At 34.9% G+C, this 27,811-nt stretch overlaps 1 protein-coding gene and 1 long non-coding RNA gene across 2 annotated transcripts; one reads left to right on the top strand and one right to left on the bottom strand.

The window, feature by feature from the left end:
* Positions 1-48: 48 nt before the first annotated feature.
* LOC148215923 (uncharacterized) lies at positions 49-23,721 on the bottom strand. The gene is made up of 3 exons (XR_015796423.1): positions 18,391-23,721; positions 18,135-18,256; positions 49-867 (listed from the first exon to the last, which is right to left on the bottom strand). It is a non-coding gene; the product is annotated as an uncharacterized LOC148215923 (long non-coding RNA).
* LUM (lumican) lies at positions 14,896-27,186 on the top strand. The gene is made up of 3 exons (XM_007432478.4): positions 14,896-15,265; positions 23,733-24,635; positions 26,259-27,186. Exons 2-3 carry the CDS (start codon positions 23,753-23,755, stop codon positions 26,411-26,413), a joined length of 1,038 nt encoding a protein of 345 aa, XP_007432540.1. The 5' UTR covers positions 14,896-15,265; positions 23,733-23,752; the 3' UTR covers positions 26,414-27,186.
* The last annotated feature ends 625 nt before the right edge of the window (positions 27,187-27,811 follow it).

The following is a 27,811-nucleotide window of genomic DNA, read 5'->3' as shown; positions in this document are numbered from 1 at the left end:
ATAGTCTGAATCCAGTTCTTCATAAAATGAAATAGCTGGAGTTAAAATCTTGATTATCACGTGCCTTAAGAGATGAAAAATACAGTACATACGATATAGTTGTTCATTAAAAAGACATTTATTAAGAGACAAAATTTATCATTATGAGAGCAATGTAAAAATAACAGCTACTTGTACAATGTATTCACTTTTTATCATATAAAAACATGAACTTATATAGAGAATGTTCTTTATAAGACTGAACTAAAGGGTATTAAAATGCCATAATTTGTCTGCTTCAGCAAAAACAATGAAAAATCTTAAGGTACCCTAAAAATTTATTGTGTCATGAATGTTCCCAAACTACAGATTTCTTCACCAAATGCTGAAGAATTATCTTGAGAGGTTAGTATACATGCATCCATTGTTATGAAAGGGTAGATAGGAAAAAGAAGGGCTAAGGGGAAATGAAATGAAATGAAATGAGGGAATTATATTCAAATATTTTTTTATGAACACTGTTCACAAAACAGCTACTAATACAATACATACAATATGATAAGAAATATTCTTTGACTTTAACCAAATAGTGTATATGAATGTCTATCGACACAGTTTAAATAATAATATTTAAATGATATTTTTAAAAAAAGCCCCAACCATCAACAACACATGTTATTTCATTTAAGATTTTGACCATACCAGCATAAAATTATTTCCAACCTGATGTTCTTCTATGCCAGTCTTCTCCAACATGGTGCCAACTTCTATAATTTTGCCACCTGAACATCTATATGAGTTGATTTGGTTGGGGTAAGTTGTTCCACATCTTCCACACATTAACTCAGCTAAAGTTCTCATCCTCCCTGATTAAAATCTTCTGGGGATCTTAAAACAAAACAAAACAAAACAAAACAAAACATAAACACACCTAAAACTGCAAAGTCAGTCATAATCTTATAGATAGGTCAACAGATTGAAGGAGTTGGGGGAGCTAGCTAAAACTGAAACTGGATAGAACAACAAGGATCTGTATTGGATTCTTCAGGAAGGACATTGTGAATGGGATAAAATACTGGGATTTTCACCATTTTCCTCATGACTTTTTTCCAAATAAAATTACTGCTTTATGTAATTAGAAGAATTGTATGTTTGGGCATCCTGCATTCCTTTTGCATTAGTGTCTTGGTTTTTTTTCTTTTTTTTAACCCAAATGTTTAAAAGGTTTGGTAATCCAATCATCCAGTTTACTCTGAGGTGTGCTGTTTAAAATAGCTATGTGTGATTGTGGGAGAGAATGAGGGTACTCAGGAAACCTAATGATTCTATGGCCAAAACATGATGCAATTTGGAGGAAAGAAGTCTTCAAGATAATGTTGAAGTGAAGGAGCTATCAAAGCAGATAATGGGAATAGACTTGGCAGTTTTACAGTCTGCATACAAACATACACCCACGTGCATGTGCACATGAACATGTGCATGCATACAGAGAGAGAGAGAGAGAGAGATGCACACAGGTTTAGTCTTAAAATTGATTCAATAGCATGATACTAGTGCCACTAGGAAAGAGGCGAGAGATCCCTCTGTCCTAGCCAGCATTTCTAATTCTGGAACTGGGATATTTAGCAGTAAGCCAATACCTAATGTAATTTATGGCTGTTAATTCTCCAACTTCTTTTTAAATAGGAAGGAAATGAAAAAAGAATTAGTACTTTCTCCAGGAAAAGTAGCCAGAACTCCTAAAAAACTTGGCAGAAATAGAAAAATCAAGATGTAGATAAAGAAGCCAAACATGCTCAACTGTTAAAAGAATGCAGCTAATTTTGCACAATATTGGAAAACAGAACATTATCAGTTGAAGTTTGGAAAGAATAGGAAGCATCTAAAGATTTTCTGAGTAAATTGAAGAACCTCACAAAATTAAGCTGATTCAAGCTGTTCTGGGATTAGGATTTTGAGGGCTCAAGAGTTGAAGAATGGGAAGCTGTAGCATGGATGAATTTGAAAATATAGTATCATTATCTTTATTCCTCATGGCCCTTACTTCCTTGCCCAACTACCTTCAAGAAAGCTAAGTAGTTAACCACTAAGTATCATAGTGGCCTCTAGTGATCAGACATTTTCCTTGCATGCTGTTTGAACTAACAGAAAAATGTAATTTCACACATTCATTATAGCCATACAATATGTGAATAGTTTCTCATTAAAAGATTTTCTGTTCTTCAGAGAATTTTAATTAAGTATGTTGTAGTTGATTGTTCTTTATTAACCTTTAAAAAATGAGCTGTTTCTGAAGAATAATTCTCTTCAGAATATCTCAATTCTGTTAATAAGACAGAATCTTGAGTTTTTTCTTCAGAGAAGGATGAGGCTTGTCTACATTTCTGTAGAAATTTACTACATTTGCTTCTCCTGAAACTATTGGTAAACCTGAGCATATGTGTGCATCACCAATATCTTTACAAAAATTTCACAATAGAATTTCTTTATGTCTTAAAAAGAAAAACCAAAAATATATATTTTGTCTCACATAGTTGCAGGGTCTGCTTGTTCTTGTACTGTGCTGGCCTAGTTATTACAGTAAAGCTATTACTGCCTGATTCAACAATGCTTTTGTTTAGCAACTGGCTTTTTGAAGATTGGGGCTGAGAGGGAGTGACTGGTGCAAGGTCAACTGGATGGCTAAGGAAGGACTAGAACTTGTGTCTCCCTGCTCCTAGTCCAGGATCTTAACCACTATACCACATGGCCTTTCTCATTAAATGATCATAAATGGCATATAATTGGGTTGAGTGAATTATTGAAATTAATACCTTGTATAATCCTCTTGTCAAAGAAGCTGTTAAAATCTTGGCATCAACCTATAGCAAAGGAATTGGATAATAGCTTGCACAATTCAAGGAGTCCTTTTCAGCTTTTAAAATTTGAAGCTAATATAGTCTCTTTTACAAAGGATTCCTAAAATATTTCCCAAAAAATAGGAGTCAAAGTGTCCTAATTATTTTTTCCTGCCATTCTGTAGGCATTCCATCTAGCCCAGAGATCTTTCCAATATTCACTGTTATTAATAGCATCATCTCCCCCCGCCCCCCAAGTTAGTCATGCAACTAAATCTGTTAATTTGGCAGCATAGATTTCTGGAAAATGTATTCCATTAAAAAAAACAAAACTCACATCTAATTGAGTATTTCTATATTTTCAGAAAATAAATCTTTGTAAAGGTTCAAAAATTGGAAATTAATTTATGTATGATCACTAAGAATTATCTCCCATTTATCTCTTATTGTCGTTATTATTTTACTTTCTTTCAGTTGTTTCAGTTGAGAACCAATAATTTACCAGATTGTTCTCCCTACTTCCAAAACTTCAGTTTAATATTACTAATGAGTATTCAGCATTCAAAGCATATGATTGATCAAACTCCTATTTAATTGAGCTAAAAAATTATTTATATTTATTAATAATTTTTGCATACATAAAAGACAAATCAAAAGAAAAATAAAAGGAAAGGAAAGAAAAGAAAGAAAAAGAAATAAAGGAAATAAAGAGAAAGAGAAAGAGAAAGAGAAAGAAAAAAGGGCAAAAAAAGGAAAGGAAGGAAAAAACTAAAGTTAAGAAATGACTTCTGAGCTTCCTTTCAACAGATAATTATAATCTTATTTTCCCTCCTCCCTCTTAAATGTTATACTAGTCCCTTCAGGTCCTTATTTAAACCACATCTTTCCTAATCTTCAAATCCATAAATCATCAATTCATTTCTTTCTTCTTTCAACAAAAAGTCCATATAAGGTTTCCAGTCTTTCAGAAGACTCTTTGCTATTTTTTCTCTGACCAAACAGGTCAGTTTTGCCATTTCTGCAAATTCTGACATTTTCACAATCCATTCCTCCACTGTGGGAATTTCATTATTCTTTCATAATTGATCTAAAGTTAAATTATTATTATTATTTTATTTTATTTTATTTTATTTTATTTAAAATAATAAATACAGCATAACCCAGACAGCTCACAAGCAAAAAACAAAACAGTAAAAACAGCAAACAAACAAACAAGCAATAAATAAATAAATGTAAAAGCCAACAAAAAACTTCCTGGGGCCCCAAACACAGCATATCTCCACAACACCAGAACAAACTAGAGCTTGCTTAGGTTCAGCCTCCCACTATCCCAAGGCTTAAGGGAATGGCCCGGTTTTCACAGCTTTTCAGAAGGCAGGAAGGTAGTTACCTAACAGATCTCAAGGGGGAGGGTCTTTCGAAGGGCAGAGGCAGCCACAGAGAAGGCATGCTGTCTAGGTCCTATAAGGTGGCAACATTCAAGGGAAGGGATCTGGAGCTTACCTATCCTGTCAGACCTACTGAAATGGGCAGATACTCTCAGGGAGACATGGTTGCACAAATGGCTTTAAAATCACATCCAAAAAGAAACTGGAAGCCAGTGACACTCCTGCAGCAGTGGTGTAACATGAGCAAACCATAGGTGCCCAGAACTGCATACACTGCTGAATTCTGGAGCAGTTGTAATTTCCAGATGGTCATCCAGGGGAGACTGATACAGAGATTAGGAATATAATTCCTGACACAGATGTTCAAAGCTTCTTTTACTTCAGTTTCTAACTTTCAAGTGTGATTCTCTCAATTTTTTTTCTCTAACAGGCATAAGTCTTTTCTTATCATGTATAAATGTTTCAAAGACTATCCTCACAGTGGTTGATTCTCTGTTTATTTGAAAACAAAACTTTATGCTTGTGCTGTTGCTGTTGAAGTATTGTTTGTAATGAAACATATTACATCATTATCAGTTGATGATTAGAAACTGCAATTGAACCAATACTAATTTTGCCTTCTAAACTAACAATTAATTGATATATTAAAATATTCTGCCATTCGAAATAGATATTCAAGTATATTCTTGCTTGTTTAAGTACTACTGTTGCCATAATTGATTAAACTAAAATCCCAGATGTGATGTTGAGGAATATTCAAACTATGTAGAATATCAGGTTTATCTTTGGTTGGATCAAAAGAAAAAAGAAAAAAAAAACCCAAGCCATCCAGTAACCTCCATTTTTCACAACTGAAATTATATAATGTCCTTTAGAAACCAAATTTTCTTGTTTAGCTATATAATTAAAAGATTTCTTAATCAGAACTCCTGTAGCAAATTTTAAATTTCCAGTAATACAAGTCACATTGACCCACTTTCTGGCCCATATATGTTTTTCATCATTAGTTTCTTGTAAAAACAAAACAACAAGAACAACAACAAACCCTTCAGACTTCATTGTCTTCAATTTATAAAGAACCCTTAGTTATATATCTCATTTTTCCTGATGTTCAAGAATCCTGAAAAGCATTCCTTGGGTGGGGCGGGGGTAACTGCACCCTTGGTTAGGGTACAGAACTCCACAGAAATGGCATTTTTCAGAGTCTCTCCTGACTACAATCCAGTTCAAACAATATTGCCTGGTTTACATAATACTAGCATTTCCCATTTTTTACAAATCGGAAGGGTTTGATTTAATCTTAGAACCAACCAGGATAAGAAGCTAGAGTCCGATTCACATTTATTATTTAATCATAACCTGGTTTGGGTGGGTGGGAGGATAACTCCTTTCAGCTTCATGCTTTATGGAAGCAGAAAATATCAACCATCATTTCTATGATGTTCCCTTTTCAACCAAACAGATTCTTCTTTCCTTTGTATGTATACAACATGCTTTAGAGATCTGAAGAGATCTGAAGATCTGAAGAGTGACTGTTTAGCCTCCTTGTCTCTTTTTATCTTTGGAAGAATTTCATTCCATGGTTCCTTGAATTTTGGACAGAAACTATTCAGAAACTGCAGGATATGCAGTAAACTGAAGCAAGAAAAGGAAAACGCCTACTTCATTTCACCAAATATCATTGCTGTCTTTCTAACTGCTGCTTGAAAAGTAAATAAATGGAAAGACAGTATGAGTTGGAAGTTGAGGAGCTGGCACAGAAGCTGGATCAGCTGTTTGAGCCCTTGGATTGGCTTGAGAAGAATGACCTGAGTTTCAATTTATCCAAGAATGAATCACCCAGCTCGACTTGGTTCTTTCCCCATCAGCTTGATGTCTCACTCCATGCATGAGAAATGCACATCAGTATTGTCTTCTAAAGGTACAAGAACAATATTTTACTGCATCCTATCTCAGCCTTCAGCAAAATAAATTATTGCATAATTGAAAGCATCCTTCTAATTTACATAATGTGATAAAACAAGAAATTATGTATGTTGATCATGATCAAACATACACACAAGACTTACACAATCAGAGAAAAAATAAAATTCAAAATAATCCTCTCATCCTTCTTAAATTACTGATTAATAATTAACTTTTTCTAATATATTACAGAATTAGTAATTAGTAATATCCAAAACCAATGCAAATAAATTGTGTTTCATTTCATCAATATATTTACAACTTGTGTATAGTTTCCCATATAATTTAATATAAACTTACATTATATCAACATATTTCTCTATTTTTCTTGCTCTTTCACTCTGTGTGCTGCCTTAGCCACTAATTTAGGCTTCCTTTTTTTTCCCCTCTAGTTCAATTTTGGCAAAATAATTTCTTTTAAAAGTCTAGAATTCCCCAACACCACTAAGTTTACTGTTTAGCAGAAAGAAGTCTAAAAGTTTACTTATTTCTTCTTTAAAAGCCTATCTTGTTTCAGTGCCCAAGACAACCACTGTTAAAATGTTACATTTTGAAATGTTGGGTGAAACAATGTTTCTCAACCTTGACAACTTTAAGATGTCTGGACTTCAACTCCCAGAATTCTCCAGCCAGCATGTTGACTGGGGAATTCTGGGAGTTGAACTCCAAACATCTTAAAGTTGCTTTTTAAAACAATTAACTACTTATTTGCAAAGCTGACACTGGACCCGCTTAAAAAAAAAAAAAAAAGCTAAAGGAGAATTAGTTTTTGCTGTTTTGCTCTGTGAGGAAAAGAAGAATTTACATCACAAAACACAGAGGAAATTATTAATCATCTCCCATAACCCATATCATGATTAAAGAACTTTTACCCTACCTGAAGCATAATTGAAAGGCATGGAATATACAATTCTAGATCTGTTATTTTGCCATTTGTTTTTCTACATTTACCAAACAAGTGAAGAAACACTGTCAATGAAGCTCATGTAACTCCTTTTATTGTAGAAAATACTTTGTTTTAGAAACATTAAAGACTGCCATCACACAACACACAAAACCTAGTTACTGAATTAATTGATTTTATTTGTTTGCTCATTTATTTATTTATCAAATTTATACCCTGCCACAATCTGAGTCTTGGACGCTTTCATGATGTAAAAACTGATTTAAACATTCATGATACATTAAACATAAATCAAAATCGTAAAATCATAAACAATAAATTATCTCAACAACGGTCACAAAAACAATAAAGGCAAAGAATAAAGGTAAGAAGATTAAAACATGGCACAAGTAAAGAGCTCAGCTGGAATGCTGTCCAAAAGCATTCAGGTTTAACATCTCTCTAAAAGTCATCAGGATAGAGCTTGTCTGATCTCCCACAGAAGATTCTTCCTAAGCCGTGGCATTGCCACTGAAAAGCAGCACTTCCTGGCTTGGGCTCTTTTCACCTCTGGAAATTGAAGACCACAAGGAACTTCTTGATAGATGATCTGGTAGGTCAGGCTGATTCAGATTGGAACAGGCACTCCTGTAGATACCCAGGTGCCAAGTCATAAAGAGCTTTATAGGTAAAGACCAGTACTTTAAATCATACCCAGAAACCAACTGACAACCAGTGCAGGAGCTGCAGTCTCAGTGTTATATGTTCCATTTGTTCTGGTCCAGCTGCAGTTTCTGAGTAGTTTTTTAAGGCAGCCCCATGTTGAAATGTACAGTGTACTGCAGTAGTCTAACCAGATGGTAATGAGGGTATGAGGTACTGTAGCCAGATCTTCCTATAAGGTAAGGGCACAGCGGGTGCACCAGAGGAAGCTGGCCAAAAGTTCCTCTAACCATGGTTTCTACCTGTTGCTTGAGCATAATCTATGAATCCAGAAGGACCCCAAATTGCAAAGCTGCTCCCTCACAGATATTTCAAGCCTGTCCAAAGATAACATTGGTGTCAGCAGAAAACCTTTATGAACAAACAGCAATTCATCTTGCCCGGGTTCAATTTCAATCTTTTCTGTCCCAACCACAACCAACTTCCAAGTTCCTGGATAAGATGTAGACAGCATCAGCTCTACAGCATGGGGTGGCAATGTAAAGTTGAATATAATTAATGCACTTATGATACCACACCTATAACTGTCAGATGGCATCACCCAGCAGCTTCATATAGATGTTAAATAGGATGGGATATAGGACTGAACCTTGTGGCATAAATCAGTCATGGGCTTCCGGGCCAGCATCTCATCCTCTACCACTGTGGACTGAAGTATCCTGATGAAGAAGGAGTAGAACCACTGCAAGGTCCTTTTTAGCCAACTGATAGATTATCAAGGAGAACAACCAATGCAATCTCATCCCAATCCTGGTCTGAACCTTGATTGAAAAGGGTCCAGATAATCCACTTCTTCCAGTGTGGTGTCTTCCACACTGTCTCAACAACCTTACCCAAGATTACCAAATCCAGGGAAAATCGTCAGAAGATGACACACCACAGCTTTCTTAAGGGAATTGCAGACAACTCCTCTTCCTATAATGATACTTTGAGAATCTCCAAGATCCAGGTGGTAATATATTTGGCCATTGCATGGAAGCCAGGATGGCAGATAACCAAGTTACAGCTGGCAGAGGACAATCTTGACAACACCCTATCCATGTCCTCAGATTTTCTGGGTTTGCATAACACACTGAACCATAAGTAATTTATTTGATAGGTTTCTACCACACTTTTTATCCAGGAGCTGAAGATAACTTACCTAGCACTACCGCCTCCATTTTTTCCTATAATGCCTATAATGCCATGAAGGAGGCTGGGCTGAGAAAAAGTAGAACTGCTCAAAGTCACCCAATAGGCTTTCGTGGCTGAAGGTGGACATGAACACTGATCTTCCTGATCTTCCTTGATACCTTAACCATTGTACCACATTGTCTCTGATAAACTACAGGTTCTATTCATACTACATTAAGCCATAAAACAAGGTTAATACCATCTAAAGTTACTACTAAGTTTACCATGGTGTGTGAATGCAGCTGTTAAGTCTTTATCTGGCCTGACTAAGTATATTTTGTGAATACAGCCTAAATATATGAATGTTATGCATATAATAATATGCCCCTTTCTGAAGATCCTCTTCAAAATATTATATAGCTATTTCTAAGAATAGTACTTATTTTGAAAGTTGAGGAGCATTGTTTCTATCAGGGGTGTCTTCTAAATTAGTAAACAGACAGTTCTGATGGCAATTCAACATGTCATCTCTTCAATATAAGAAACAGTGAAGTAGTTAATCTGTTCTTGGTCTGTCACCTCCAAACACAGAAGGCCAATTATAGATCTTATTCCCTCAACCCACAGTAAGAATAAGGGGGGTGATACTTATTAGTTACTGTAGTAACTAATAAAAACACAAGTATCCCAAGCTGCTCAGCATGCCAGCTTCTCCTCATAAAGCGTCCTCTCCTGCATATGGGCTGCCTGAAGTGGGAATACAGGCTTAGCACCAGGATGTCCTTCAGAAAAAAAGCCCAGGAACAGCCAAATAATTAACAGCCAGTTCACTCAAACCAGACTAGATGATACTTCTGATTTACCTAGTATTTCAAATATAGGTTTCCAGGACAGCCTTTGGAACAGTACCTACTGGATTTTTTAAAAAAAAGCTTACATGATTATTTAAAAGAACTTACAGTTCTCATCAGCCCTCAGAGACATGAAATGATAAAGTCCTCCCACAAATACACTCTACAGCACAAAATAAAATAAAATAAAATAAAATAAAATAAAGGATTAAGTCCGCATTTTCCAAATGTACAGTGTATTTACAGCACAATCTTTTTCTTTTCTTTAAATCTGAAGGACAGAAAAGACATTGGTCCTTTCCAAATCTCATTTTTCCTAATCACAAGATTAATTGTAATGTTAAAAAAAAAAAAAAAAGCGCTACCATATCGGAGTTTCAACATTTTAGATGTCCACAAGATGGCAGCAAAAAGAGTTTTAGGTATCTCTTTGCTGCTATCTAGTGGTAATCTGGATCTTTGCAGATTAGATATAGCAGCCTTAATAAATAGATGCTTGGTGATTGATTTATTCATTTGCTTTATAAACTGAAATTCTAATCCAATTTTGTCACTGAAGAAAGTTGAGACATAAAATCAGTGAAAATAGCCAAACAGTATAACTACTGATGTAAAATATAAAGCTCTGGTGCAACTTACCACCCAAATATGTCACTAATTTTGCCAGTCTCTTTTCTGCATGTACATTCCTATTTCCTTACATTCTGGAGAATCTAAGAATCTCTGGTACCCTCAAAGCACTCTAAACTTTTTTTCCCAGACTCTTTCTTTGACCATTGTGAAACAAGAAAGTAAGAAACATCATGGGATAAAGATAGTCAGTATTATACATTTTCAAGAAGGAAAACAAGGCAATAAGTAATTCTTAATTCCCATAAAAATGATATAGTGTTTCGGTAAAGCAGACTTGTGGTCTGTTAATAGGTTGTAGCAGAACTACCACTTTGTAAATCCTCAAATCTCTATTTTCCATTTTAGGAATAAAAAACAAGTCTGAAATGACCACAAATTCCCAAATGCTTATTATGTGTCCTAATACTTTCCATTTGAAATGTGAGTGCAGCATGGATGTTAGGCAAATAGACTGATAGCTTAGGAGCCTCCCTATTTAAAATAATGAATGCCTTCACTAGCTGAAGCTGAGTGTCATCATGGAATGCCTTCTATATAAATCAAAGTTTAGTTGTAGGTCTAAAAATAAAAGGATTCCAAGAAAAATAGATTGTTGCTAAAATGTAGGGGCAATATCACATTCTTCTTCAGCTAGATACAATAATGCACATACAAGGCTTATTTACACACTTCCCAAAAGTGTAAATTCTCATGTTATGAATGCAGTATTTTTTTAATGACAAGTACTACTTGTTTGCAAAAAAGCCTACATATTTTGATAGTCAGAGCATCCTCTGTTTAGCAAACAACAATAGGTAGCATATTGACTACAACAGACATTACTGGCAGTTACTTAAGACAAAGTATGTTTCAGAGTGTGGACATGGTGAATGCAAGGACTATTTGTAAAGACAGAAAGGAATAGCAAAAGGTGTTGGTTCTTTTACTCCTAACCTATCCCCTTATCCCTTTAATTTAATTTGGTTAGTATTTTTTTACACCTTTCTAGAAATTTTGTGAAAGAAATGTTGTGAAAGGCTGTTCATATGTACTTAAGGTACAGTTTATTTGGGGTGCTAGGGCAGATAGAGTACCCAGATACTCTTACTCAATATTGACAAGATAAGCAAGGTCAGACCTGGCTGGTACTCAGGTGTGAGACCTCCTGGATACGCCAGGGCTATAGGCTTGATGGGGAGGAGAACCACAGCAATTACTTCTGAATACCTGCCAAGAAAATGCGTCAATGAAATCTCCAGGAGTTGAGTTGGCCCAAAGGAAACTTCATCTTTTTAAAATGCAGATGAAAATGCCCTGAACTTTCACAAAGGAACCTGAATTCCAACTCAAAGGATCAAAGGATTTCGAATTATATGGTATAGTAGCCTGAGCTGAAGAATATGATGGAAAGTCATGACATCACAAAGTCACAATGATCAAGAAACAGTCTAATGTTACTTGGGTATTTTGGCCATAAATAAAACTAATTGTTCTAATGTGGAAATTACTTTAAAATCAAAGGTGTTGGATATGTAGAAACCCTCAAGTGGAAAAAAAATGTAGTGCTTAAGCAAATTGTTTTCCTTGATGTTTCATTCCATGTTTCCAATGGACTAGTAATACATTTCTGTACACATTTCTTGGTTAAAGAATTTGATGCGTAATTTGAAAAACCATATTTTGCTTCATGTATTGCTGTGGGAAGTATAAGTTAGGTAATCATGTTGTGCAGGACTTTGGAATGGAAAGCACAAAAGTCCTTTGGAACGTGCAGGGGCTTGAGTGTAGCACCTGCCAGCAACTCCTTAAAGCAGCTCTTCCTTTCCCCAGCTTTTTAATAAAAGGACAAAATGGGATACAGGTTTTTATACAAATAAAGTATTGATTAAATCCTTGTAACAGGTGCCTTTGTCCGAAATCAAGGGAAAGAGTGGTGTAAGTTGTATGTAAGGACAAGTCTTACCAGACGTTTGGCAAAGAGGGAAACACAAAATGTTTCTAAATGTTTCTTGAGCCACAGAGTCTTTTTCATCAGCATTGGCCATCCCGGTGCCTGCTAGAAGCACACATTCTTTGCTTCTGTTTATTTTTGGCATATGAGATATGACAGCCACTTTGGTGTAGTGATTAAGGCACCAGAGTAGAAACCAGGACACTTAGACATGAAGCTAGCTGGGTGGTCTTGGGCCAGTCACTCTTTCTCAGTCCTGGGAAGAAGGTAGTGGCAAAGCACTTCTGAAAATCTTGCCAAGAAAACTGCCCAGGCAATCAACAGGAGTCAACACTGACTTGAATTCACGCACACAGAGACACACAGAAACTCAGATATGATTGCTCTTCTATACTTTCAGCACATTCTGAAAGTACAGCCATGCTAATGCTAAATGACATAGCAAAGGATCCATGAAAGGTATTTCATATAGCCTGTGTCATCAGATCTGTCATTACTGAGGCTGTTCAAATCTTTTGAAATAGTTGCTTTGGAATGCATGGAAGAATCTATGAATTACTTCTTGTCCAATAGTTAAAGCAGCTGTGTCCTTTTCCAGGCTCATGCAGCTGCTTCCAGCTGTGTCTACTTCCTTGTGGATGCAGAGCCACTTTGCCTTACATCATTCAGAACAAAGTAAAATGACCAGGAGCAGCTTCTAAAGTAGCCATGAAAATCCTAAAATATGTAGCTTTAATTATTTAGAAAGTGCTTTGTACTTTCAGAAGAACCTGTTTTAAAGGATTTCCATAACTCTAATTTTACACAAATCATGGACACATATTAGGGAATAAACAGTGAGACAAAAAGTTCCTAAACTAGTATTTTTAAAAAATAATCCTCTCTTAATTTAAATATATGCAACATACAGTAACACACACAACAGATGTAATTAGTGGTAATAGAGTTTTAGCAGTTTTTTTGTGCTTTTTTTTTTTTACTGGAAGTATTAAAGAAAATTTCAGTTCAAACTAAATGGATTTAAAGGATTTCATCTCTTTCTGAAGTACTTTTCTTGCTAAGTTCTTGCTAATATTTGTTTTAGCTCTCTTCCTTTATGTTCCTAAGACATTAAAAAAAATGCATTGTTGGGAAGCATTCTTTGACTTTGTGCAAATGTTATTTTACAATTATCAATATCAGTTTTTGATATACTATTTTGGCCTACAGCATCATACATATACAGATTTAAGAATGCAACCGCATAAAAGCAAATTCAGTACCCTTCTACAAGTTTTTAACAGGCATGAAATCAAAAAGCAAAAATCTGTAGAATGATATTGCAGTGACGTGTTGCAAAATGGGGATGTGCAAGTTGACTTGTTTAAACATGGCTGTCAAAATGAATTGTGTAATTAACTTTTTATCCTTGAACGTTTTTGGAGCCCAAAAAGGTTAAAGGAGTATAAGGCTCTCTCTTTCCCTCTTTCTGTCATTTTCCCACCTCCTGATCTGCTACTGCTTCACACCTCCACTTTTTATTTTCTTGTTCCTCTCACCCCCAGCACCACAATGACTATGTGATTCCAGGTTAATGTAAATAATGACAGTAGTGCATCACATAGCTTTAGATGAAACTATAGTCCTTGAACTGAATACAGTGCCCATGGAAACCAGGTCAAGAAATTCCTTCTTCCTATACTGATGTACCACCAGACCAATATTTACTGCCTTGCAAATAGCAAGCCATGTCCCAGCAGCCATGTCACAATATAACTCAGTACATTTTGATATTCTGCCAATGAAGAAAACCTCTGAAAATGTACAAATTAGTTATCCATTATTAACTTTCCCACAAATATTATATACTATAAATGTACAGTTGATAACTTTTTTCTTAGACGTTCTTTCTAGGTGACCCTGAAAAGCTCACACTTCTCCCATTTTCTTCCTGTCACTTATCAAGCCAGTTGGGTCCTTGAAGGAAGCATGTATCCCAGAACAAACAAGGTCTTTCATGGGAGTTTCTTGGTGATATTAAAACCAGAATAAATACTTATAGTTTTGCCAATTGTTTTCTTTATTATTTTTATTCCATTTCTGGCAATGTCTATTTCAACAACATTTGCATCCAAGCTTTAGGATGCATTCTTGAACAGCATCCATGAAATAAGAAACAGACAGCCTTCAGTTGATTGGTTCCAGATCCCAATGGCCCTAAAAGTGACAAATGTTTGTGTACTTTTAGGAAGCTGCCAACTATTTATCTCTATCATGGACAATTCACTTCTGTATGTAAATATTTAGATGAATACATATACCATTACTAAACATAAACATCATATTCAGTCTTAATTCGATTGCGCTGATGAACATTTCTGACGGCACAATATGACAAAGGAAAAACTTACATGGTTCCTTCATTATTTTCTACTGAAAAGACTTTTAGTAAGCTATTATGCATGTAACTTAGTAGAAAGAAAAAAATGAAAAAGTGAATGAGTCACTTGGTTGAAAAAATGTGGTTGAACTGAGGCTTGGGGGTTATTTGTTAGATCTTGCTAAAGGCTATAAAGTGAGTTGGGGAAATGAAATGTCTGTTTGCAATCTGGACGTTGTTTAGAATAATGTCTCCCTTTAGAAGTCTGTTGTTTGTGCTATAGCAGAGCTTGAACTTTTCTTAGGTTGCTTAAAGGGGTTATCTCTCGTTCCATGGGGAGAATAGATGGGTTGTCTTTTACCATTTTCAGTCTCCACCTGCATTTGATTAGACAGCAGCAGTTTCACATACCCCACGCCAGAATACCATGATGACATAGCAGCTTCAGACAACAGCGTGACTAGGATTTTTTTCCCTAAACCCTTGAATCACAGAGGATCTGGCAGCCAGTTACCATCTGACACTGTTTATAGCATATATTGTTCGATCCACTCCCTTACTGAATCTGCTGTGGGAATTACCGAAGCAGCTTCTAGTGAGAAAGGTAAGTGCTCTTGCATGTTTTAACACTTAGAATCAAGCAACTGAACAAAGCAGCACTGAGAGCACAACTCAACTTTGCCAGTTTGCAGACTGGACACAAGTGCCTTCGTGTATTTGCTTTCTGAGTTTATGGTAAAATGCTCTTCATGTTTGGTAGGTTACTGTTGCATTTCTTTGCAGAATCTGATCACTTCCAGAAGGGCCATTCAGTACAAATGGCCAAACCATGGGGAGGAACACAGTGTTCATCTAATAAATATTTCTACTCTTAGCAAAAACTCTGATATTAAATAGGTGGATTATATTGGAACAATGCATTGATAAAACAATAGTTCATGTTGCTGAAGAACAGCAAAACTATTATAGGTTATTCCTCTAGCAATATACATTTTCATTAACCTTTTATGGAACTGCAGTGATGGTTGTACCATGAAAGTTTGAAAAAGAAAAGTGTACAGAAGAAGATTCCTTCTTTGCTAACTGCTAGTGAAAAAGATTTTTTTTCCATTTGGGAGAAGGTGCCAAATGACAACTGTAGTCCTTGCATGCAAATGTTTAGCAGATGTTCACAGGAATACATTCAATCATTTGTACCAGAGAAATATCCCTATACTACAAATAGAAGTTTCCTGCTGATCTTACAGGAAATAATATACACATTTAAGCATGTGCATGAAGTGAACACAGAACAAAGAAGAGTCTCACAAATTTCAAAAAGTAGAATCTTGAATGCAAAAGATTACCCTTGATTTTATAGACTCATGGATTATTCACATGACTAACAAATGTAATACTGTAGTTTTTGTTTGAAAAATTGTGCGTACTTTATTAGCAAATACAAATGGTGTTTTTGAACCAAATCTTTTTTAAGTCTGAAAAAAATGTTAAAACTACTCTGTAATATTTTAGAATATTTAACTAAATATTAATATATCTCACATTTTCTACACGGTAGTTCATTGCTTACCAGTCAGTTTTGCTCTCTAATGCAGTGTATGCCAAAATGATACAAAAAGGATAGAGTGGTACAAATAGATCAGAAATGTCTTAGACATATTTCCAAGGCCAAAGTGTGTAATTCTAAATGAGGCCTTATTTTTTTCAATTTCTATAGTTGTTTTTTTTTTTAAAAAGCAAAAACTGTTGTTTCACTGTTAAAGGAAAGGTTGTGAAGTATTTCTGATCAATCAACATCACTCTACTATATCTGCAGCTAAATTTACTCACTTACAGTTAATACTATGTTCTTATCCAAAGACATTTACAAGTGAAATCTGTACATTGAGACTTACACTGTATCCAGTGGGGATTTTTCCAGTATCTCCAGTGGCAATTCAATTGCATAAAATAATATTAATTTCAGACTATATATTTTTATATATAAATTTGCAAGGCATAGAATTGCCTGATATGTACAAACATATTAATATATTCCATAAATGTATGACAAAATTCATAACAAGTACTTAGTATTCACTGATCAGAATAAAGATTTCAGTTATTATATATTCAGCTATAATTTATCATGTTACTTCGTCTTTTCCTCCCACTTTTTTCACAACTAACGTTTTTGCTAACTATGATATTTTGTAATTCTTCTCTAATGGATAAATTAGTGTCTTAGACAAAATGGTATTTACTTTTAATTAATTAATTTATAGCCTCCCTTTCCACTCAAAAACAGTGCTCAGAAAGGGAAAAAATGTGTAGTTCACATAAAATTAGTGCCAGAAATAGTTTTTGGATCATTAATATAAGAACTTGTTTCCTCCAAGTCCAAGGTGTCCTTTCATCATGATATAATTTGCAAAGAAATCAAGTGACACCAGAATATATTGAAGTATAGCTATCCATTCAAATGCAGCTGTGACAGCTTTACTTCAAAGATGCAAATTTCATTATAATTTACCTGTCTGTTTCTCTCATACTAAACCTCTTACCACAAACATTCTCAGTGGAATAGTTTTATGGGGTTGGTGGTTCCTATCGGCCTTGAAGCCAACAAATCTTTTGTTATTATTTAATACAGTGACTAATTATTTTTAAACTAAGAGTGAACAAACCATATGGCTTATATACTGTCAACTGAGTGAATTGAATCTGCCCCTCCCACTGTACTCTCTGCGTGTGTCTCAAATCTGCTCCAAAGTTTTGGAAGATGCTGGAGCAAATTGGACTGAGTATGGAAGCACAGAGGAGTTGAAACCTCCATTTCATGAGGGGAAGTCCATTTGCATACGACTGAATATGGCCCTTGTTACAATCTATATCAAAACTGTAGATATCCAGTCATGTCTGTTCCATACAATTCTCTACAGGAATCTCTACATTTTTATTAAAGTGTTGCAAATTATTATTCCATATACAGTTTTCTTTAATGTAGACATTAATTAATCATCAATATACATTAAATCTTCCATAATAACAATCAGGAAGTGCAAATTACATCATTTCACATGAAAATGCAGAGGAAAAAAAATCTCCCTATGATATTTATTTATTTATTTATTTGTATTTGTTATAGCTGCCCAGCAATAATAGACTCTGGGTATCATATAAAACCAAAAAATCCATAAAACCCATACGTACTATAGCCCTAATTTTGTGAATGTAATATTCTTTTAAGAAAATAGAAAATGTGGGCGTTTCCAAACCATCCAACATAACAAAAGAAGATATTTTTATGTTTCTATATGATTCTGACAATAGCTCAGTATAGATTTTACATATAGGCATATATCTTAAGAACTTTGCTGAAACAGAGAAATATGACAAAGTAAATCATTATTAGACTTATTTGTACCAATAACATTTTTACTGATTCTGTTTGCCCCTCTATCTGCTTTTAGGTTTTGGCTCTTTCTACTTACCTGGATTCTGTGGTACATGATCCGTAGCATATCCTCATATTCCCACCTTGCTTTTGGTTTCCAGCAGCTCTTCTGCAGCTGAGCTAATTAGCTTCAGGTTCAGGATAGCTCCAGCATAAATACTAAGAAGACATTTCGCAGTGTTAAGATTGAATCTGAGGGACACACAGCTTACCACGTATGAGAATTCACATACAATCCACCCTCCTTAGCTCTTTCCCCACCCTTCTGCAGTTAAGATGCCATAGCATCTTACCAATCATTTCACTATGCTTCTTAAACTTAAAAATGAGTTGTGCTTTCTTTCTCTCTTTCTCTGCAAAATCAATCACTACGACACCCATGCAAGGTTGGGGGATAAAATGGTAGTTGGTTCCAGTTGTACAATTGGTTGGCTGGAGATACAGACAAAAATAGTAACATAGCATAAATAAAATGAAAATGTGAAAATAGTACAATAAAAAGCCAAACATTTAATAAAGTGGATAACAAATCATATTCAAACAGCAGTAAAAACCTGTAGATATTACCATTATTAAACTGAGAACCCTTGCAATTAAGCAAAAAAATGGCAACCCTTTTACATATTCCTATAGACTGATCTGCTAGCAAGAACAAAATATTTTCAAACCAGTGTAATATAAGATGCAGTGCAGCAAAATATGTGATCCTATCTCAGTCACCCCATTGAAACAAAGATACAGGCAGTTTGATGTGAAATATATTACTAAATCTCCCTTCTAGAATCATGGACATTAAGTCTAGTCAATAAGAATTTGGTCCATATGATATGGAGAAGTCACTGGTGAAATAATTAGGTAAAGTGAAAGAACGGTCACACCCATTTCTCTGTCAGCTGAAAGACTTGCTGCTTTGTTTCTGAAGTGACTTTAAGTCTCAATATCATAACGATTTGGGGTCAGAAACCACTGGTTTCTTGGCCTTTCTTCCAAGAAGCAGCAAATTTATCAACAAAACTACTTAGCATCTACATGAAGTCATTGGAGGGAGTCATCTGTCAGCACAGAGTTAGGGGTCATCAGTATGTGGATGATATTTAATATCTCAACTCCAGGCCACATTGGAGATGCAGGTGAGGTTCTTTTCTGAGGCTGTTAGGGTCTGGGTAGGGAAAAGCAGACTTAGACTTAATGCCATCAAGATGGAGTAACTGTGAGTTATACAGTATACCATCCAATGCCAGTGTTGTTCCATCTTTAGTTCTAGATGGGATTATCCCTTCCCACTACTACTCCCGTAATGAACTGGTTTTGAACTCATTATTCCTGCTTAACAAGCAGATCACTACTGTCGCACAGCTTTATCTTTTGTGCCCAAACCATTACTGGACTGGGAGACTCTTCTCATAGTCATTCATACTTTGGTAACTTCTTGATTGGATTATTGCAATATATTCTACATGGAACTGGCCATGAGGCCACTTAGAAGATAAAGCTGATCCACAACGCAGCTGCTCGAGTAGTTATGGATATACTTGGGTTGCCAGTATATCCATATGAGTACTTTGAGAGAGTTGCCTAGTTAATAGCTGACTTCCAGGTACAAGTCTAGGTGCTGATTGTCATGTTTAAAGCTCTACATGGATCAGGACCTGGGTATCAGTGAGACTGCCTGCTTCTATATCATCTGCCCATCTGTTAAGATTTAGAAGGGAAAGGTTCCTTCAGATCTATACCAACAGGGAGTGTCCCAAGCAACAACCACGAAGGCAGACCTTCTCTATTACCAGTCATCAAAATATTAAAAATAATAAACGTATAGTAATATGTGTACTTCTTTATTAATCCATTAAATCAATAACATGACAAGCTTAATTTCAGTTAGAGGTTAGTGAAAATAAAGTGGTAATTCTTTTCTAATCCAAGTTCAAAGAGCTCCTGAAATCTACCCATAGACCTCAGGTTAAGAACCCTTCTCTTATGCCTTCCTACCTCAAATAGCTGCATTACTGGTAAAAAGGAAGTTGGAAAAGGCTTTATTTGCCAACGATGAATGGAGAAGCTTACTGCTATACAAAACTTGAATGATGAAATTAATATAGAAGTTAAAGGAAACCTGGTAGAACAGTATTCTAAGTATGCATCCTTGTCTAACTCCTTTTCAAATAAATATTGAAAAAGACTTCAAAAGATAACTCTTCTAACCTGCATTTAGGTGTTTTATGCAGCAACATAATTAACTGAAAAAAAGGCTGATCTGTAGTTGTTTCTGTCAGTTTAACCATAGGTTGACTTTGGTTACTGAATCTACGGCTGCCTTCAAATTGTTGAAGGCAGTATAAAGCATTTCATATGATTGAATAGAATACTGTTCTGCCAAGTACTGAGACACAATGTATTGTCAAACATTAACAAATCAGTTCTAAAGCCAGTTTAGTCCTCAGCCAACATCTTACCTTGAATAAAACTAATGGGATCAGAGTTAGCAAACTGATGAGGAAAAAGATCTTGAAGTAAATATCAAAGTTCAAAGAAAGTGTCAACACAGTGTTCATCTGCTGTGAAAAAAGGCCAATAGCATATTAGGAATAATAAGAAACAGTATTGCAAATAAGGACACCAATATTTTAATGCCCTTATATAAATAAATGGTGTGACTACATCTGGAATATTGTGTGCAGTTCTGGTAGCCATACCTCAAAAGGACATAGTGGAGCTAGAGAAGGTCCTGAGAAGGCAAATAAGGTGATCAAGGGGCTGGAGCAGTTTCCCTATGAGGAAAGGTTGCAACACTTGGGGCCTTTTCGTCTAGAAAGGAGGCCAACAAGAGGGGATATGATTGAGGTGTACGAAATTATGCATGCTGTGAATAAAGTGGATAAAGAGAAGCTATTTTCCCTTTCCCAAAATACTCAAACCAGAGGTCATCCAGTGAAATTGAATACTGGAAGAATCAGGACAGAAAAAGGGATTTATTTATTTTTTTTACACAATGCATAGTTCAACTTTGGAATTCATTATCACATGATGTGCAGCTAGCTACCAAATTGGCTGGCTTCACAAAAAGTTTGGACCAATACATGGAAGCCATGAAGATTAATGGCTATTAGCCTTGATGATGGTTTGACTGCCTCTGAAGGCCATCTGCTGGGAGACAAGTGGGCTTCTTTGTGCAGTTGGTTAACCATTGTGAGAACTAGCCCATGCTGGACTAGATGGGCCAGGGTTCTGATCCATTATGGCATTGATCATGTTGTTATGTTCATAGTCACTCAATACATTTCCCATCTGGATGCCTAGTCCAGTTTCCTAATAATACTTGAATAATTGGCCAAAAATTAGATGAAATATTTTTATCAACTTTTTTGAAGATTGGGATTCTTACAGAATGATACTATTCCTTTGGCATCTGAAAGGAGCAGACAGTTTGAGTAACAAGAGAGTAAGCAGTCAGCTTAAGTAACAAGCGAGGACAATACTGAGACCCACCCATCATAATTTATAAAACCACCCACTGTAGTTTATGAAACCACCCATTGTGGCTTTTCCTTTCTTAAAACGGGCCTTTTGGCTAAGATTAAATAATGAGTTTATTCAAAGGGTAGCATAAGAATGCTTCTGAGAGAAGTAGGATATGAATCTGGTGAATCTGATTCCTGGATGAATTTATTTAATCACAATATAGAAGCCTTTGCTTATCAATTACATCTTCCTCTTCTATTTGTACTTCCATGAACTGATTTACAGAATACAGAAGGATCGATTCCAGGGATATGAATGCATGAGAGAAAAGATATTGGTGACAGAATAGGTCCTACCTATGGGAGAGTATCTATTTAGATATGCATGGAGCTAAATTTCAGCACGGCTGCTTTGGATTTCTTTCCTTCTGAGGCATATACATGGTAAAAGACCAAAACTTACAAGGGCAATCTTGGCAGAAATGTTTGCTGCCCATTCAGATGCATCATGTCTTCTGTCTATACAAACACGTAAGACCAGAAAAGATATTGAGGTAACTGCACTAAGAATTCAAGAGACGCAGCTGCCAATTAGCTACATATTCAAAAAAATGTAAGGACATAAGAATAGATTTCTTGGATCAGGTTTAGCACTTTGTTTCTCACAGGCCAAATCCCTGTCCCACCATTGTTCTCTGGTGTTCCCGCTGGTATTTGGAAGTGTGCTGTCTTCAACCCAGAGATAACATCAAGTTTCAAGAATCATAGCCCTTCATAAACTTGCCATCCATAAATGTATTCAATCCCATTTGTTTACTTAATTTACATGCCACCCAAAGTATACGATTCCTGCCAGTTTCCAATAAAAAATTACACCTTAAAGCTATCCAAGTTAGGGGGCCATCACTACATCTCATGATGAATTACCTAAATTATTTACTGTGTAATGAAGTATGCTCTTTTCTCTGTTCCAAATATCCTTCCAGTCACCTTTACTGAATGATTTCTGGTCCTAGTGTTTTGAGAGGGAGAGAAAGAATTCTCCTTTTCTATTTTCTTCATAGGATGCATGATTTCATTGAGCTCAACCCCTCAGGAACCCTTTTTTAAAGCTGAAGAGTCCCAAACATCCTACCCTTTTCTTGTAAAGCAGCTGTTGGATCCTGTCATAATTATGGTTTCAGTATTATATCCTTTTTGATATAGTGACCAGAACTATACAGAGTTTTCCAGATGCAATGATATGTTCATATAAAGGCATTAAAAACAGATCATTAACAAGTGATTCCTCTCATAATAAATACATTGAACACTGTCTATCCAAGGTTTCTTTTTTCCAATACAGCTGGAATAAAGCATAGAGGGGTGTGTGTGTGTGTGTGTGTGTGTATGTGTGTGTGTGTCTGTCTGTCTGTCTGTCTATCTATCTATCTATCTATCTATCTATCTATCTATCTATCTATCTATCTCTGTGTATATGTTTCTCTTTCTGTATGTATACATTTGTTTATGGATTTCCCCTCTGGTTTGTTTCAACTGGAAGTAGTCATCATGCTGAATTTATTGAATGTGTTCATCATAAAAGAAATGATGAATCAGCATTTTGTAGCCATAACGTTTTGAGGGATGAGCCACTAGGCAGATTGGCAAGTAAACTGTCGTTAACAACATCTGTGTATACCTTCCATTTTTTTCCATGAATAAAGCTATTTTTACCCACATAGACAGATATGTCAGTTTGGAACAGAATGGTTGGCCCAAGAGATCCATTTCCTTAATGTCTAGGAGTTTTCAGTCAACAATTTAGCAATTAGAATTGTTAATAATATATTACATTTCTCTGCACTTTCATATGAAATTCATATATAATAACATTATAAGGAAAATTTATTATTATGCATATAAATATTCCATAACCATTGCCATGTCACATCATAAGTTTGCACTTATTGCTAGTTGTATTATTTATTTTGTCATTTGATTAAAACTGTCAACACTTAATGTAACATAATAATAATAACCTATACATCTAATCATGATAAATGCTACAGTACACAAAAACATTCTTTATATATACAGAAGTTGTTATAAAAATCTGTTTTTTTCTTTTTTTGCTCTTGATACACTTCTTTATAATAACAATGAGGTAACTCTATGCATTTTATCTCCTTTAACAGAAACAATCCTGACTCCAAAGATGTATCTGAGTTCTCTTCCTTTCTTCTTTCTCTTGATCAGCAGCATCTTCTGTCAATATGACTATGATTTTGACCCAGATTTTGGTTTTCATTTTCCAATGTTTGAGCTATCATCTGCAGTCTGTGCACCAGAATGTAATTGCCCTATAACCTATCCTACAGCCATGTATTGTGACGATCTTAAACTGAAGAATTTACCCATTATTCCTTCCGGAATCAAATACCTGTATCTCCGCAATAATCTGCTTGAAGGCATAGAAGATAATGCTTTTGAGAATGTGACCGATCTGGAGTGGCTAATCCTAGATAATAACCAACTGAAAAATTCAAATATTAAAGGCAAAGTCTTTTCCAAATTAAAGAATTTAAAAAAGCTGCACATAAATCACAACAACTTAACTGAAGTTGTTGGGCCACTTCCTAATACTCTGGATGACCTGCAACTCACTCACAATAAGATTTCAAAAATCAACCCTAATACACTTGAGGGACTAGTGAATCTGACTGTCATTCACCTACAGCACAATGACCTGTCTGAAGATACACTTTCTGGAGTTTTTAAAGGCTTAAAATCACTCTTGTATCTTGACTTGAGCTTTAATAAACTGACTAAACTGCCTTCAGGACTGCCTCATAACTTACTGATGCTGTATTTCGATAATAATCAGATTAACAAGGTTCCTAATGAGTATTTCCAGGGTTTAAAAGCACTGCAGTATTTACGTCTCTCCCACAATAAGCTGACAGATTCTGGAATACCAAGCAATGTTTTCAATATCTCTACACTTGTGGAGCTGGATCTCTCCTATAATGAGCTAAAGAGCATTCCGACAGTCAATGAGCACCTTGAAAACTACTACCTCCAAGTCAACCAAATTAACAGTGAGTAATATTTCCGTTTAAAAAAAAAAAAAACTAGAAAGGAGTCGTTAATAGTTAAATGAGATGACCAATGTAGAACTCTCCAAGTTTTTTTCCCCAGTCTTTATGTTCATTCTGTCTTTTTTTTTAAAAAAAACAGCTATTAAAATAAAAACCTGCAATTGTTTCAAAGAATAATTGGTAATCATACATACCCTAGCTAGCGACAGCAGAAGTCCATAGATCCTGCTTTCACTTCATAATGCCTTCCTCTTCTGGAAGTAATAATTTCAAGCCATTTCTGGATTCTGACTCATAATAAATCATGTTGATGATAATGGTCCTAGTTATGATGGCCCATCAAAACAGTCTGGTCAGTTTTTTAAAAAACCCAACATTTATTTTTACTGCCAAACAAATCCATACATTTTCTATAATCTGCTATGTAATGCATGTTACTCATTGAGCATGACTTGCTCAACTTGGCTTCTGTGCCACTTATTATAGTAACGTTTTAATTTTTTTTTAAAAACCAACTCTTTATTATACTTTACTGCTATACTTCTCACAATAATAGTAATAATAATAATAAAATAAAATAATAATCTGGTAATAAATATCACCAAAGCTGTAATTACTATGCATTTTGATCGGATCAGCATATGATGATAATCAAAATAAAGCTTTATTTGAAAATACTTGAAAACAAATTAGGGAACTAGTATAGATATTAACTATACTACATTCTGTTACTTTCAACAGGAGATTAAACAAATGCACTAAATTCTAGTTAGTGTAATTCCTTCAATATTATTCCAGTGGGGGGAAAAAAATAAAGCATAGCATGGGAAGTCTTATACATTTAATAGTTTGTTATTTCCATAATCAAACAAGCATACAGTACAGAGAAAGTGAGAAAAAAAGTTCACTTGAAGAACCAATGAAGGGAATAGCAATAGTTGTCCTGCATGCTTACCTGAGAATACGTCATAATAACATTCCAAACACCAAAACCAAAAACAGGCAAGACAATAGATCCTGATACATATTTTTACTATTTTATTCTGTAATATTAATAATAGATATATACAATTTAGAAAACTTTTTCTGAGTTTCACTTAGAAATTTTGCTGTCGGGACATAACAAATATTTTGGCCATCGTACGATGGTTTATTTGCAGAATGAGAACACTCTCTGGAGACATCCAAAAGGAAGGGTGTAAAAATCACATGACATAAAGACCCATGAAAAAGTAGATGAACATGATAGGCATGTGTCCTAGCTAAACTATGCCAAGTTTGACATGTTGTAGTATAGTATAGACAAGTAAAGCTTGTATTAACATCTTCATACTGTACCAGTATTGTTGCATCTGTTCATCTCATGGCTTAAAACTGAAAAGCTCTGAGATGTATTTTTGTATTTTAATTTTTTTATATCAAAATTTTAAGCATAATGTCTGACATATGGGTAATACACACACACACACACATACACACACACGCACTAATAGGAAACAGAATTTAACTAGCTGTGATACCTAAAATCTGCTAGAACTCCTAGTATGAGTGAAATTTGTAAATGTCCTAACCTGAATGTGAAAGTGATGTTGTATTACTAATATTGTGTTATTTACATTACAGAATTTCCAGTGAACAGCTTTTGTAAGGTTGTTGGGATACTAACCTATTCCAGGGTCAGACATCTGCGTCTGGATGGAAATAATCTCACAAGAGCTGATCTTCCACAAGAAATGTACAACTGTCTCCGAGTGGCTACTGAAATTTCTCTGGAATGAGTTGTACAACCCTTTATTCAGAGTCTTTTGATCATCATGCTTGCACCATAGTAACGCTTTAGAACTAAAATGTCATCTGGCATAAGATCTTTTGTGTTTGTTAATAAACAGCATGACTGTGTGGCTATTTTTAATGTGTATATTCTAGAATGCCTGTGATGCAGAATTTTTTTGTAAAGCTAGGAAGTCCCATAGATTGTGGACAAAAATTGTTCTCATGTTTATTTCTTAGACTGTTTTATTAACATAGCTAAATACAGCCTGAGTTTGAAAAGGTTTTTAAAAAGCACTGGTGTATACTCACAATAAACACATACCACACTCCTTGTGGGTATGAACTTCTACTCAGGTTTGCAAAAGTCAGGCATATTCTAATCAAGATAGAATATTTAGTATTTAGGGCTGGACCAGATCTGTACAGTAGTTCACATATTGAAATAAAATCTCTCCTGCTTTATACCTTTGATTCACTTCTATGATACAGAAACAGTAATTCAGTATAGCTATATAAGCTCTTTACATATAAAGTAAAATAAAATTTAAAATTCCAATCAGCATATTTTATGTGAAGAATTGAGAAAACAGCAACATTTTCAGGTTTTTATTTTGTTCATGCATTTTACTTGGTTCAGTGACAATGTTCTAGTGAGGTCAATTAAAAGTTTTAAAGGAATGGTTATTTTACAGTAAAACTTAAAAATCATTTGTTATTCTCTTATTTCTGCATGCTATATTAAATGACTTTAGAAAATAAAAACAGCAAATTAAAAATATTGAGTGTATATTATTGTGAAAATAGACAATTTTTTTTAAAATGTACATTGAAACAAACTAATTTTTTTTTAAAAAATACTTTGCTGAATATAAGGTTACATTCCCATTAAATAAATTGTTTTATGTTTTCTAGTTTTTAAAAGTTCTTCAAACAAAACTTTTTAATGATCACTATCTCAGGCTTTGAATTCTGCTATGTACTGGAGAATGGCTATGGATTAAAGGATGTAATTTGCAAATTACCGTCATAAAAATCCCTGAAATCAATAAGATGCAGATTACAGACAATATGGAAAATGTTTATGGCATAATTTGCACTGCTGAACTGTATAACAGAAACATATTTTACTGCAGCACAAATTTAATTTTGTACTGGGCAAAGCAGTGGAGATGGTCTGTGTTACGAAAACAGTAAGGTCTCAGTAACTGAAAAATGAGTTGACATCTCCAGGTAAGGTTGAAAAATAGCTCCTGAAATTCTTGAATAATCACTAGAGAGACACATGGTGTAGGCATTTTTTTATAAGAACTCTAATCTCAACCTTGCCATAGTGTTTTTCACACATCACACAATTTAGAAAACCCTTTTTTCCTGAGGTTTGCACATTGCTTGTAATCATCAAT

Source organism: Python bivittatus, unplaced genomic scaffold, assembly GCF_059951505.1.
Source record: "Python bivittatus isolate LINGU-HERP-01145 unplaced genomic scaffold, Pbiv_v1 ctg000330_np1212, whole genome shotgun sequence".
Classification (NCBI taxonomy): domain Eukaryota; kingdom Metazoa; phylum Chordata; class Lepidosauria; order Squamata; family Pythonidae; genus Python; species Python bivittatus.
The sequence above is the reverse complement of the archived record's forward strand: the minus strand, read 5'-3'. Positions and strand labels throughout refer to the sequence as shown.

What these genes read in the sequence shown, in the direction of transcription:
- LUM (XM_007432478.4), top strand. Translation starts at nt 23,753, where the DNA reads ATGTATCTGAGTTCTCTTCCTTTCTTCTTTCTCTTGATCAGCAGCATC. An exon ending in CCAAGTCAACCAAATTAACA is followed by an intron (nt 24,636 to 26,258) that starts GTGAGTAATATT and finishes TTTACATTACAG; the next exon opens with AATTTCCAGTGAACAGCTTT.